This window comes from Falco biarmicus, chromosome 2 (assembly GCF_023638135.1).
Source record: "Falco biarmicus isolate bFalBia1 chromosome 2, bFalBia1.pri, whole genome shotgun sequence".
NCBI lineage: Eukaryota > Metazoa > Chordata > Aves > Falconiformes > Falconidae > Falco > Falco biarmicus.
The window spans coordinates 26234658-26247703 of NC_079289.1; the positions used below are offsets into that span (position 1 = coordinate 26234658).

The 13046-nt window shown below is 34.6% G+C and overlaps 1 protein-coding gene across 3 annotated transcripts in view; it reads left to right on the forward strand.

The window, feature by feature from the left end:
• The window catches only part of NBEA (neurobeachin), a 510074-nt gene that overhangs the window by 118114 nt on the left and 378914 nt on the right, over nt 1-13046 (forward strand). For all 3 annotated transcript variants that reach the window (XM_056329059.1, XM_056329057.1, XM_056329058.1), the window contains exons 7-8: nt 3062-3181; nt 9418-9564. In XM_056329059.1, coding sequence (XP_056185034.1) covers nt 3062-3181; nt 9418-9564 — 267 coding nt within the window. The remainder of the gene's footprint in view (nt 1-3061; nt 3182-9417; nt 9565-13046) is intronic.

The window sequence follows — 13046 nt, forward strand, 5'->3', positions numbered from 1 at the left end:
TAAATAATTTTTTAATACTTCAGTACTTCCCTGGCTAAAAAGAAGTTAAAGTTTAAGATGTAAATTGAGTTAATTCAAGTCCAGGAGGCAAAAGAGCAATTTTTTTACTGGATTAGTTACAATAATGATCTGGGATAGACTGTGCATGGGCATGTGTATGTGCACGTGCGTTCAGGTAAAGAAAAGCTCAATGTTTTTTGTAGAGCTTGCCTTGTGGGTCAGAGTAGCAGACAGAGGTAGTGCTCTGACAGTAGTGATGCTAAAGGTTTAGAAAAGTTGTGGAAAGGAGAAAAGTGGAAGGAGATTTGGACTAGAAGCTGCATGCAGGGGTAGGGGGGGGGAGATTATCAAAAGTAGATCATATCATCTTCCTGAAGTTTGACATGGACACCAAAACTCTCCCAAGACTGAATTGCTTATTTTAATTCCTTATAGGCTCTGTAGGCAGTGTTTCAACAAAAGTAATGAACTATTTATTTCCAGATGAATGAGTCATCTGTGAAGCTTAAGCTACACACAGTGACAGTCTTACAAACTGGTATGTTGTCAGAAATTCTCTTAAAACATTGTAAAAAAAAAATCACAAATAGAAGATAAATGGATAAAACTTGGGGCTTATGCTTGTCAGCTGATTTCTCCTACGGAAGTATCAGAAATGGAAATGTGAATAGTTAGAAAAGGTACAACTCTGAATAGTGCTATTGCAAAGAACGCCTGCTGTTATGATGAAAGAATGTAAAATTGTCATCACTTAGTGGAGATTATTGGTAAATTAACCTTTGAAGGAAAGAGGACAAGGGGATTTTTCTTCTAAGAGGTTTATGTTAGGTGGTGTAGAAGCTTTGAAAAAGAAGTGTTGATGAAAACAGAGTTCTAGTCATGCGGTTTGCACTTAGTTTCTGATTAGCATAGTCACCAGTTAAGCTTCTAGACTTCGAGTTATGAATATTTTGTTGAATTTATGGTGGGTGTTCCTTTCTGAAATAGAATCTGCCTACAAAATGGGGAAAACATTTGCTTGTTCAGTTGTGGGTTTGATTTTTGATTATTTTTGGGGCGATGGAGGGGTGGGGGTGTATAATGACCTAAAAAAATACTTTGTTCATGGTTCTTAAAAACAAAAAGCAGACTGGCCACATGTGACTTCAGAACCCAAAGCTGTAGCAGCACATCATTAATCTAGTATTGTCCAGTAAATCTGTTTACCTTTATATGCAAGAAGTGAGATACTTCAGTGCTGCTGTTATGATTAGTAGGGTTTTTTCATCCTTCTGTTAACTGTAGGTTTTAAGGAGGGATAACCGAAGACTTATTTTTAAAGACCTGGAAACAAATATGGAAAAATATGTGTATTCTAGTATGTATATATAGATACTACAGATTTATAATAGAATATAACTCAATTCAAGGACTACTGCAACAATTATTGTCAAAATATATTTTGTTGCATGCTTTTCTTATTTGTAATTCTGTGCTCTGATTTCAAAATCATCACATTAAAACTTTATGCTTTTAATTTCTCTGATACAGAGAGGAAGATTTTTCTATTAGTAGGCTCTGTATCTACTTACCCCTGCTCAGGGAGAGATACACCAAGTGACTTTGTTAAAATAATGCTCCAAGAGATGCAAAAGTTTTCAGCTTTGAAAAAAAGAGACTTAGCTGAACATAGAAAACAAAAGAAATGAAACAGATACCAAGAAAAGGAAGACAAGTAAATTGTAAATTACTGTTCCAAATTATTAGAATATGAACTGGTGTTTTCAAAATGGATGAGCCGACTTTTTCACAGAATCAATGAGGTTGGAAAGGGATGTGTTCAGACAGTCTGCTGTCACTCCCTGTTCCAAGGCCCACCTAGATGAGATTGTTCTGGACATTGTCTGGTCAGGTTTTGAGTATCTCCAAGCAAGGAGACTCCACAGCTTCTCTGAGCAACCTGTGCTAGTCTTTGACTGTCCTTACTGCTTACTACCACCTTCATACATACATTTAAATGAGGTTTCCTGTATTTCAGTTTGTGCCCATTGCCTCTTGTCCTTTCACCGGATACAGAAGTCTCTGGCTCAGTCTTCTTTATCCCCTGCCCATCAAGTATTTATACACATGGATAAGATCCTGCTGAGCCTTCTGTTCTCCAGGCTAAACAGACCCATATCTCAGCCTCTCCTCATGTATCAGAGGCTTCAGTCACTTAATAATCTTTGTGGCCCTTTCTGGACTTTCTCCAATATGCCCATTTTCGTCTGGTTTGTACATATTTTGAAATAATACAGACACCCATTACAGTTAAGCATGAGCTGATTTGCAGATTTTACAGATTAAATTTCCATTCCTAGTCTGAGATGAGTTTAAAGGTTTGGTTTTAAAGGGAACTTAAGGTCTTCTTCTTGAACTCTGACATAATGTTTCCTGTTGAACAGATGATTTCAAAGATCACCATAGCTGTACTAGGGAGCATTTTACTGTGATACTTTCTGTGTTTGATTATGTAATGCATTTTTAATGGTATGACAGTTGTCGAAAAATTGGTGAAATGGTAAAGAACAGAGGAAGAAAATCGCATGAAGCAGTCCAGGGTGGTGTCTTAAACTGGGCTGTAAAATTTGGTGCTGTGAAATTTTTCCTTTTATTTAATAATTTCTGTCAGAGAGCTATGATGAAAAGGCAGAGATATGTGATATGAATTTTTTAAGGTAGGTGCACATAGAACTGTATTTCCCATCAGAACTCAGTTGTATTTTTTGTTACAGCCTGTAGTGTTTAAATTAAATTACACTTTCAGGAATGGAAGTGTAATCAAGTTTTTAATTGTATGTATGCATTTTTGGCTCTGATCCCATAAAGGAAAGCAGGTAGATTTATTATTACATTTAGGCATGTTTCTATTGACTGAACTTGAAGTTTCACTGACTTGACTTTTAATATTAAGAGTTTGCAAAAATTAATCTGTTTGTATAAATTTACAAGACTAGTTACTTATTTTTAATGCTATTCATTAACTTCATGTTTGATAGCACAAAAAACTGCCACTGTATACTGATTTTTCATGTCTTTCCAGTGGTACATGATAAGCATCGTACACATCTATAATCGATGGAGAAACAGTGAAATACGATGTTATGTGAATGGTCAGCTGGTATCCTATGGTGACATGGCCTGGCATGTTAACACAAACGATGTAAGACTTTATTTTTCTTCCTTTTTCATAGCTTTTCATTTTAAGGTAAATTGAAAAAGAAAAAATGTACTATGTTTTCTCTAGGTCTTTTCAAATTTTGTATCTTTTTTTAACTTTCTCCTTTAATCTATCTTCCTTAGTTATGTATTTAATAAAATGTAATATTATTGGTTCTATATATTACACATATTTTTAGAATACTTGGGATTTTTTTTGCCTGTATTTTGCATAGCTATTTTAATGAAATTTTCAGAGATTTTGTTTGGAGAGACTATTATAGCTAATCTTTTTAATATGTGATACTGTATAGAGAACACTGATAGCAATGGATTAATACTTAGCTTTTTCTACAGGAAAATGTGTTAAGATTTACAGATGTTACAGATTTAGCTTGAGAAAAGTCCTTAGGAAAAACTGATTAATTCTGCTAAATTACTATGCATACTGCCAACGTATACAAATGTACTCATTTTTGTATCACGTTAAGTTCTGTGCTGGATTCAACAGAAGTTATTTGTTAATGGTTAAAAGATTTCTATGCTTTTTGTGTTATTGAACGTTAAATTTTAAGTAGGTTTTTTAATTGCAGTAAAACTGAATAGCCTGAGCTATGTTCACAGTCATATTATTTTAATAACTGTATATATTTAGTAAGAGATCATTTCTTCTATGCAGAGTTTACAGTTTTAAACTAACAGGATAGCAAGACAAAAAGTAAAAGCTAGAAAACAGAAGGGTGGAGAAGTGTCAAGGTATTTACAGTATTAAGCGAAGTCTGAAATCTTGCATCTGTCTCCCAGTAACAAGCATATTTTGCCTTTTATTGTTTGACTTGGAAATAGTAAAATGCTGTGCTAAGTGTTAAGGCATTTATATTAAATTAATATTGTTAGCAAGTATAAATTAACTGCTACAAGATTTCATACCTGAAATACTGAGCAATTTTCTTGGGTAGTAAACATTTACAGAGAGGTGTCAACCAGTTAAAAGATACTGAGAGATGTACTGTTGCATAGCATTAGTTGGCCCAGAGCAAAGACACAGCAATCTTGCATCTGCTTGTCCCACAGGCAGAAACCAGTCATTTTTACTTGGAGAAGATTACATGTATACCTGTAAATACACCTGTGTCTCTTAATTGGACTGAGTTCAACAATTTTTTAGAGGAAATGCATCCTTTTTGTATTTTTTATATTAAAATTATATTTAAGTTATTTTAATGAATTCTATATAAGTTTCTTTTTTGTTGGTTTTTTCGGCTCTCCTTTTGTACCTTCTGCTTTGGAAGGTTTGAGAATCTACACCTAATGATGCAGAAATAAGCACTCTTTCTGGCCCAAAGTTTTAGATGGGGAAATGATTCTCTTGTGCTTTGCCTTCAGCTAAAGCTGTGTGAGAAGTTCAGAGATGCTTGATTCATCAGCTTGCTACATTTTTGTTATTTCTTATTTATAATATAACTCTCAGTTTTTTCTGACTGCCTGTGTAGGGTAAGGAAGCTCTTTTCTACTTAAGGAAATTAACTGTATTTTGCTAAATTCTAGAGGCAAAATTGGATTTGAAAGGGAGAGTTTAAATATTACATGGAGGGTTCTGCTTGCCAAAGCTTCTGATCATCATTTTTTGATTTCTTGGTAGCATTTCTACTTACAGGAAAAGGCAAGCCTTTCAGCTTTTACAGACCGTGGTTTCTCCTTGGTAATATAAACATTTTGGTGATAGGTGAGAATTTGATGATTGAAAAGCCAGCGGACGTCTCAAAGGATCTGGGCTGAGTTACTAGTTACATGTTGTGGGGATCTGTAATCCTTAAGGATAAATGCTTAGCAGGAAAAGCTGTTCCTTCTAATCTTATTTTCTTCACAGTATTCCTTTGTGCTTTCTCATGTAACAGAAATACAATCTTTTCTTAAGGTGGGATTAGTTTACTGAGCTTTAGATGTTTTGATGTCTTTTAAGTTTCTGCTAAAGTTTTACTTTGCTGGAGAATAGATTAAGTTATGAAAGACACTAGTTATCATTAGGTCTCTATTTTTTTAATAACAAAAACCTATTATAGTAGAAGGAGGAAATAGAGAAGAAAGTAAGAGAAATTCAGGAAAGGTGTATGGGTGCAACTGTATAAAAGGCATGAAAAGGAAAATAGGAGGGGGGTGTATGGAGACTCCTTAGCACTATTACACATTTAGCTAGGAAGAGAAGCTCTTGTTTTAACTATTAGAACTTTCTTGTTTCAAAGATTGAGTTGTTAGAAGCATTCCCTTGAAAAGTCTTGAGAAATTATCTGGCTCTTTGTTAACTTCTGCCTTCATACTCTTCCATATATCCACTTGGACATAACTTCAGTCTCCTGCAAGATGACAAGAAAATGCCTTACCATAATACCTTTTGGGGAAAAGAAAAAACTACGCAAATGTGCTAATCATTCTTTCTTTACATCTTACATTGTGCATAACTATATCTGTAGATTATACGGGCAGACATAGCAGTACAGGTTGCGAAAGCTGATAATGAAAACTGAGAAAGGTGCAGGAGTTGCATGTTGTTAACTAAGTGCATTTACTCTTTTCAGTCTTTTTTTTATACAAGAACATTGTGAGATAATTGAGATTCAGTGTTTAAAACAAATCTGTGCTTTAAAAAAAATCAGTTAATCTTAAAGCTCAATAATGCAAATCTAATATTTTATTCATCTAAAATAATATTTAATCATGGTGCATTTTGTTCGGTGGTAGCTTTAACACAGTGAGCAACTGAAAAGTCTTGTCTTCATTATATATATTTTTTTTACAAGGATAGATTTTTTATTGGTAGAGACTGAATTTATTTTTTTCACAGATTGATCTTGCATTACAATTATCTTATATTTTTATGACATTTTTTTTCAATGTCTGACATTCACCTCTTGTATCCAAACAAGAACTGAAGAATACCTCAGTCTACAATTTTTGTATGTACCCTGGAAGACACTGAAGTAAAGATGGTGATGACAAAAAGGGTGAAAGTTTAAAAATACGGGGTTTTAAAATTTTATTGTTTTGTTTTTTTCCTTTGTATTTCTTCTAATTCATTCTTATTTATACTCATCCATGAAATCACTGGGTTCTTAACTATTTCTGTAATAGGAGCAGCAAGATACAGGATATAACATGAAGTAGTCATTAAGGCTTCACACATGTATCCTTCACGTTGTAAGACAACAATGTGTGTTGTCCTAATAGACATTTTTCATCTAGGGATTTGCAAAATGTGTCATCTTTACAAAACTCTAAATCACTCAAACGTTGTTCAAAAAAATTTTTTTTTTTGGAGGGGACCTCCATGTATTAAATATTGCACAATGTTCAGCCTGAATGTTAGAGGTAAGATATGAGAGAGGATGAAAAAGGGGAAGACACTGTAAATTTTTTTGTATAGCTGTTTCTATTGTGAATGTTGCTGATAGATTCTGTAGAGGTGGTTTTGGTTTTAACTTCATTGTTCCTATTTAATGAAATACAAAAATATAGCAATGCTGAGATTCATTGTGTGCTACATAAGATACAGTAGCTAGTGGTAAATAACTCATTGAGTTTATATTCCAAAGAGTAGATATAGCTAGAGATTATGGCAAAAAGATGACATGAAATGCATGACAGAGTACAACATAATCAAATGTGTGCAGTTGCTGGCTGGTCAGTAATCATGATCAGCTCTGTATGCCTATGGAGTTAATTATTTATAAGAGTTCAAATACACTTGGGGACAGAAGTTAAACTGGAAGAGTTTGGCTGTTAGGAATTCTCCCCAGTTATGGGAAGTAACATGAGAGAAAGCACAAAATGCCTCTTCAAGGTGTCGAATTTGGGGATACTGGGGTTTGGTGGAAGATTTTTGTTCAGATAGCTGAATGAAGGTAGGTTTGATGATGTCCTGACATCTGTCAGCTTATATTTCTGTTGTAGGATAAGGAAACTAGAAGGATTGGAAAGCCAACAAGTTGATTCTATCAATAGCACTTGGGCTGCATTTGAAAAAAGGCCTATAAGCATCAAGAATATTAAGGATACAGTTATGTCCTTAAGTAACAAGCCCATAAGTTCCAAGAGTTTATTTTTTTATGTAAATAAAATAGGAGGATTTGGGCCAAGGCACTTAATGAAGCAGATCTATTAGTCATCTCATCTTGGGGTCATTAATGACATGTTACCAGGGATGTACAGAAATAGGCAGACTTGGATCTGTTGGTATCAGTTGGGTATAAAACTGTGGAAATGCGAGATAGTTGGAGGAAGAGCAAATGAGCTATGAGTATTAGGTGCTGATTTTAAAATAAATAAATAAATATATCAGGTCTACTGATTGGCATCTGGAGCAGAAGTGAATATAAATTACCAGAAGATCAGGAGTTAGGCCTCCCCTCCAATTAAAAATAATGGAAGCACTTAATCCAGAATGAAACACCAGAAAATGGGAAAGTATAATCTGGTAAGAATGAAAAAAGACAGAACTGGTAATTACTACAGGCAAACAGACCTAGAATGTAATTATATGTAAAACTCAGATTCCATTGAAAACTATGATGCATGTTGTACAATTAATGTTATCTAGAAGAGGCCAGGAAAATACCCTTGTAATAGGCAGGAATGTAGATCTCGGAATTTGTAAGTATAAACTAGGAAAAAGGGTGGCATCAGTATTCAGATTCCTCAAATAACCATAAAAAATGGCAATTGCTCAACATGAATTGACTTAACACTCTCTGACACTAGTGGCGCAGGTGTCAGTAAAGCCTTCAAGGCTAAGGAGGACTTTAATGAACTAACTGAAAACTGTTAGGAAGTTTCACCATTAGATTTACCAGTAGTCAGAGTGGTCTCATAGCCCTTATTTTGCACTATGCATCCTGGGTAGGACTTTGTGAACCAACTTTGATGTAGTTTTTTTCAGAAATTTTTTAGGTTTGTCCAAAACAATTAATACAAGTTTAGCAATCCCAAGGGAAAAAAATTCAAAGAGATGTTTGGTCAAAAGGAGGATAAGTCGGAGATAAAATCCTGGATACCTGTTACCTCACCTCATTGCAAAGCTGGCCTCTAGATCTTTGACTTCCTCCTAACCCTTTAGACAGAGTCCCCTTTTCCTTGTTAATAGCTTATCCACCTCAATCCACTGCGGTGGCGTGTCACCATATTTGATTCCATTCTCTAGACTACAGAAGTTTTTCTTAGGGTGAAACTCAGCAACAGCCAAGCAGGATGAAAAAGCAGGCTTCCTAATGCTGATTCTACTGGTTTGCTGATTCAGCTCAAAAAGTGAGGCCTGATCCTTTTTTCTGTTAAATAAAGTACATGTGACTCAAGGAAGCTAAGGGACTAGCCTTGCAAAGATCCTTATGCTTTCTGTTGTTCTCCTCTTGTGCTGTGTCTTTTTCCAGTTCCCCAGATCTTTATTCTAGACAGTTAAATTCTAAGCTTTGCTTCTTCTCAAAGCCTCTTTTCCTGGAAGCACCAGAATAACTTCACGTAATTCTTGCAAAATAAATTTAAATTGGAAAAAAACCCCAAAAGCCACAAAAAAACCCCCACTTCAAACCTGAAATAATAAGAAATGGACAGATGGAAAACTGCAGAAGGTCTTTGTTCAGAGGGTAGTTGTTGGAAGGAAGAATGGAAAATAATTCTTGTGACCGTGGAAGAAGACAGAAGAGGAGTTTAAGGTCAAACCAAATCATTATAGGCTGCAGTCATGAAGACTGCACCAGTTGCAAACTACAAAAATTCATATTTGATGTTTTTTCTGCTAGAGATGTTTAGCTCTGTTAGCACAACAGTGAAAGAAGAGTGCATTTCAGTACATGTTCTTATGTGTTAGCAGTGAGAGTTCTGATTATTATTACAAGGAACTTGGAATGATAATTACAAGGACTTTCCTATTTCCTAGAAAGCAGTAGGGAAGGTTATTTGGTACTTGAATGTACTGTTCTAATTTTCTCTGTTTTATGTTGAACAATTAATAAAAATCAAATCCTAGTGGCCAGTCAAAAGCATTGTAATAATGACCCATAAAACAATTAACTCTACGCTATTCAAAGTTCTTCACTACAGGGAATCAGGTACTGAAGTAATAAATGATTGATTTATTTTCTTTACTAGAGCCTGCCTTAGGTTTTTTGCTTCAGTAACTGTACACAAATGTTATTTCATTGTATAGTTTGTATGACCAGACTTTATTAACATTGCCTCTTCCTGATACAGAGCTATGACAAATGTTTTCTTGGCTCTTCGGAGACTGCTGATGCTAATAGAGTGTTCTGCGGCCAGCTTGGAGCAGTATATGTATTCACTGAAGCACTCAACCCAGCACAGATTTTTGCAATACATCAGTTAGGACCTGGATACAAGGTAACAAAGAATCATAAAAAAATTAAAGCTATGAAAGGAAAATAATTTGATAGATGTAGTTGAAAGATATATATGCATGTAAATATTCCTCTTAGGTTCACCCAGAGCTATGTGATTTGTTTTCAGCAAAAGAAGACTGTTTCTTCAAGTATCCTAACTAACCTTAATTTCCATGAGCTTTTTGAAAGATGCAAGTTGTTTCTTTAAAGTGTAGCTGAAACATGTTTGTATGTGAATTTTTTTACTTTAGATCACAATCAGATTAGAACAATTTTGTAATTGGTGTACTGAATACCAGGGGAATAACTTTCTTCTCTCCTGTTTGTGTTTAAAACCTGAGTTAAGGCAGATTAACTTTCAGCAAGGCATAATAAACCAATTCTTTTCAAATGCACAGGTTCAAATAGTTCTGCTGAAGTAAAAGAACTTTTTTACTCATGCTTTGCCAGTGACATTTAGGGGACAGATTGGATAAATTAATGGCATGCATAAACTTGCATCTCTAGTATGAATAATCCCTTATGACTTGGAATAGCTGTGTATAGTAGTATTTCATCACGAAAAACAACAGATACTTTGCAGAAGTCTGCAGAAACTGCCTAGTGGAGAAGGCTTGAAAATGAATCTAATCCCAGTGAAACATATTGAATTTCTACTTTCAATTATTCCCAAATTTTCTTTTTCTGATTTGTGAAATTTGTGGTATCATCTGAAGTATATTTTCAGGGTTTTTTAGTATGTATTATATACTCTGAAAGCACAAAGGTTTTAAAAGCAAGTAAAAATCAGCATTTAGATTCTAATACTATTAATTTGATGTGCTGAAAATGATTGCTTTAAATCATTTGAACACAGCTAACACTAGAATGACAGTGACAAGTTGATATTTTCATCTTTTATGGTGTGGATGTAGCGTGAATAGCTAAATGTGTCAAGGTTACTTGGAGAAGAGGAAGTCTATTGCATACAGTTGATTGTTGCTTGAAATTGTTGACTGCCTTGAAATTAGAAAAGTTCAGTTAGTCAAGAGAAGTGCATCACCTGTGCAAACAAGGAATACTTTATTCCAAACTTAATACTCTATTTTGTTTGAACAAATATTTCTGCAAATGTTTTTGTGGTCATGCAAAAGAAAGTAATGTAATTTTTTACTTCATAGTAAATGTAGTAAAACTTTATTAATTTATTAAGTGGATTTGCAGCCATATACTGAAGTTATATCAAATAGGAATAATGCTTTCATTTGTTTCAAGTGAAAATTATTATGTCATATTTTGTGAGTGTTGAAGGGGTTCATGAGGCATACATGATTTCATGCTAAATGACATTTCCAGTAGTTACTGCACTAACTTTATTACAGTGTTGTCAAATTACCTTGCTTGATTCATAGACTTCCATTAAACTACACTTCTTCACACCTGTAGCTTCTTACTGTTTTTTGTAAAATGTCAGTTAAATGAAGTTTAATACTTTGGGGATATTCTTTGGTATATCATGGTTTTAGGTTTAGGTCATGTTGCCAGTACAGTTAATTCTGCCTTCCTTTCTAGAGTAGTTTCCTTCCTTGTCTAAGAATCTGAAAGTATATTTTATTAGTAGCCTTTTAAAAGACCAGGTTCTTAGAGCAGGACCCCAGAAATAACACAGTTTCTTTCTTTAACTTCCTTATTTCAAAAAAATAAGACAAAACAGCACACTTTTTTTATCAACTTCTAACTCAAGGTCTACTCACAACCAAAAAAAAGGAACCACATCCTGTCATTTCGAGATCTCAGGTCACTGACTGTAGCTTTCACTCCAAGCTTGCCTCTTATGTGTCTCAGTTAAGTTTATTTCTGTAAATCCTTTCAGATTCTGTGTGGGTGCAAATGTCCATCAGTTCAGAACACTTCAGTATGGGTGTTTCATAGTCCAAGGGGCCCCAATTGACATTTAGCTCAAATTGCTTGGCATTGGAGATCACATTCTTGCTCTCATCTAACTTCCTGATGCAAACTGGCCTTTCAGAACCTTTTCTTAAGTAGTTAACTAACTACATGTCCTGTTGATTCCAGTTGTTGGTACTGTTAGCCAACTGGAAGAATCAACTATTCAGCTTTTGCAAAAGGTCCACTATTCTAGATTCATTGTGAACTCTGGTTGTGCCAAAGCTTTTCTCCCAAAGGATGATCATTCAAAATACTTGCAGATTTTTGGAGACTGTCTTAATACAGATGTTTTTTCTTTCTTACAACTGTCTCTGGTAGTTCCTTTGATTTGCAATTCTTACTTTAGTCCACTATATCCCAGGTTTCTGATTCTTTAGGGAAAGTGACCATTCCTCATTTTGTGCTCTACGTGCTTTGTCCATAAGAGACTATGATTTTGCCTCTCTATTTGGCTACGCTAACAATCATTCCTAATGTCTGTATCCTACAATGAGTGCCATTAAGACCTCTGGAATACAGCAAAATCTGCATACTCTACCAACATGCCAGAACTCAGGACAGTGCAGTAGGTGTAAATTTTTGAATATAGGTAGTATGTAATGTTGCAAATAACACCAGAGCCACAAAGTTCAGGAAAAGTCAGATCTTGATCTACAAAGGAAAGTGAATCTGTTGTACCTTGTTGCACCCCTATTATGTGATGCAAGTAGAAGCACCAGATTTTAGGATGAACTAGAGAAGCCATTAAAATAAGATTTATTTACTATTTTTATAGAATTTTTTTATCTTTTATATACGTAATATTTGTATTATTATTATACATTACATGCTTATTACAGAACATTGTAATGTAGAAACAGTTCATGATACTTCCATGCTGGTCTCGCTCAACGTGTCCTTCTGAATACATTTAGTTGTAACCAGCATGCTTTAATATATATATAAAAAAATAATAAACAGATAGTTTACTTTTAAATACTAAATCTTCAGTTCTATCAAAAGGCCTTTGGGGTTTTTTGAACAAAAGTGTTACAGTGATTGTGTGAGTAGCAATATTGAAAAGCTGCCATGCTTAGTAACTATTGCATAGAAATAACACATAATCAAACTTTTAAAAGGGGAAGAGAGGAAAATACACTGGCAGTAGAACTATGTGATTTGCCTCTTTCTTGTTAAGTCTTCCCAAATTCATCCATAAAGTTTCTTGAAATTTTAAGTTAAATTTAGTAAAAGCATAGTAGAACTTTACATTTGCATTTGCAGATTTTATCTGTAATAAAGCATCCTCTTTTTGAGTCTTGCAATTGCTGTACAGGACTTTTACCTACAATGCTGACACTTTCAGTTGCTTGAGATTGAAGAAGGAAAAAGGAAATGAGAGCAGTATCCTTGCTGTCACTGTGCTTTTTCTGCTACCCATCATTGTTTCCAGGCAGCAAAGAAGAGAGAGAAGCATGTCTCAGCTGGGATCCTGAGGGGCTGATAAACACAGAGTAGAGGGGCAAGGAAGGAAGAGATGCATCTGATATGCAGTGCTTGGTGCTGTTTATAAAG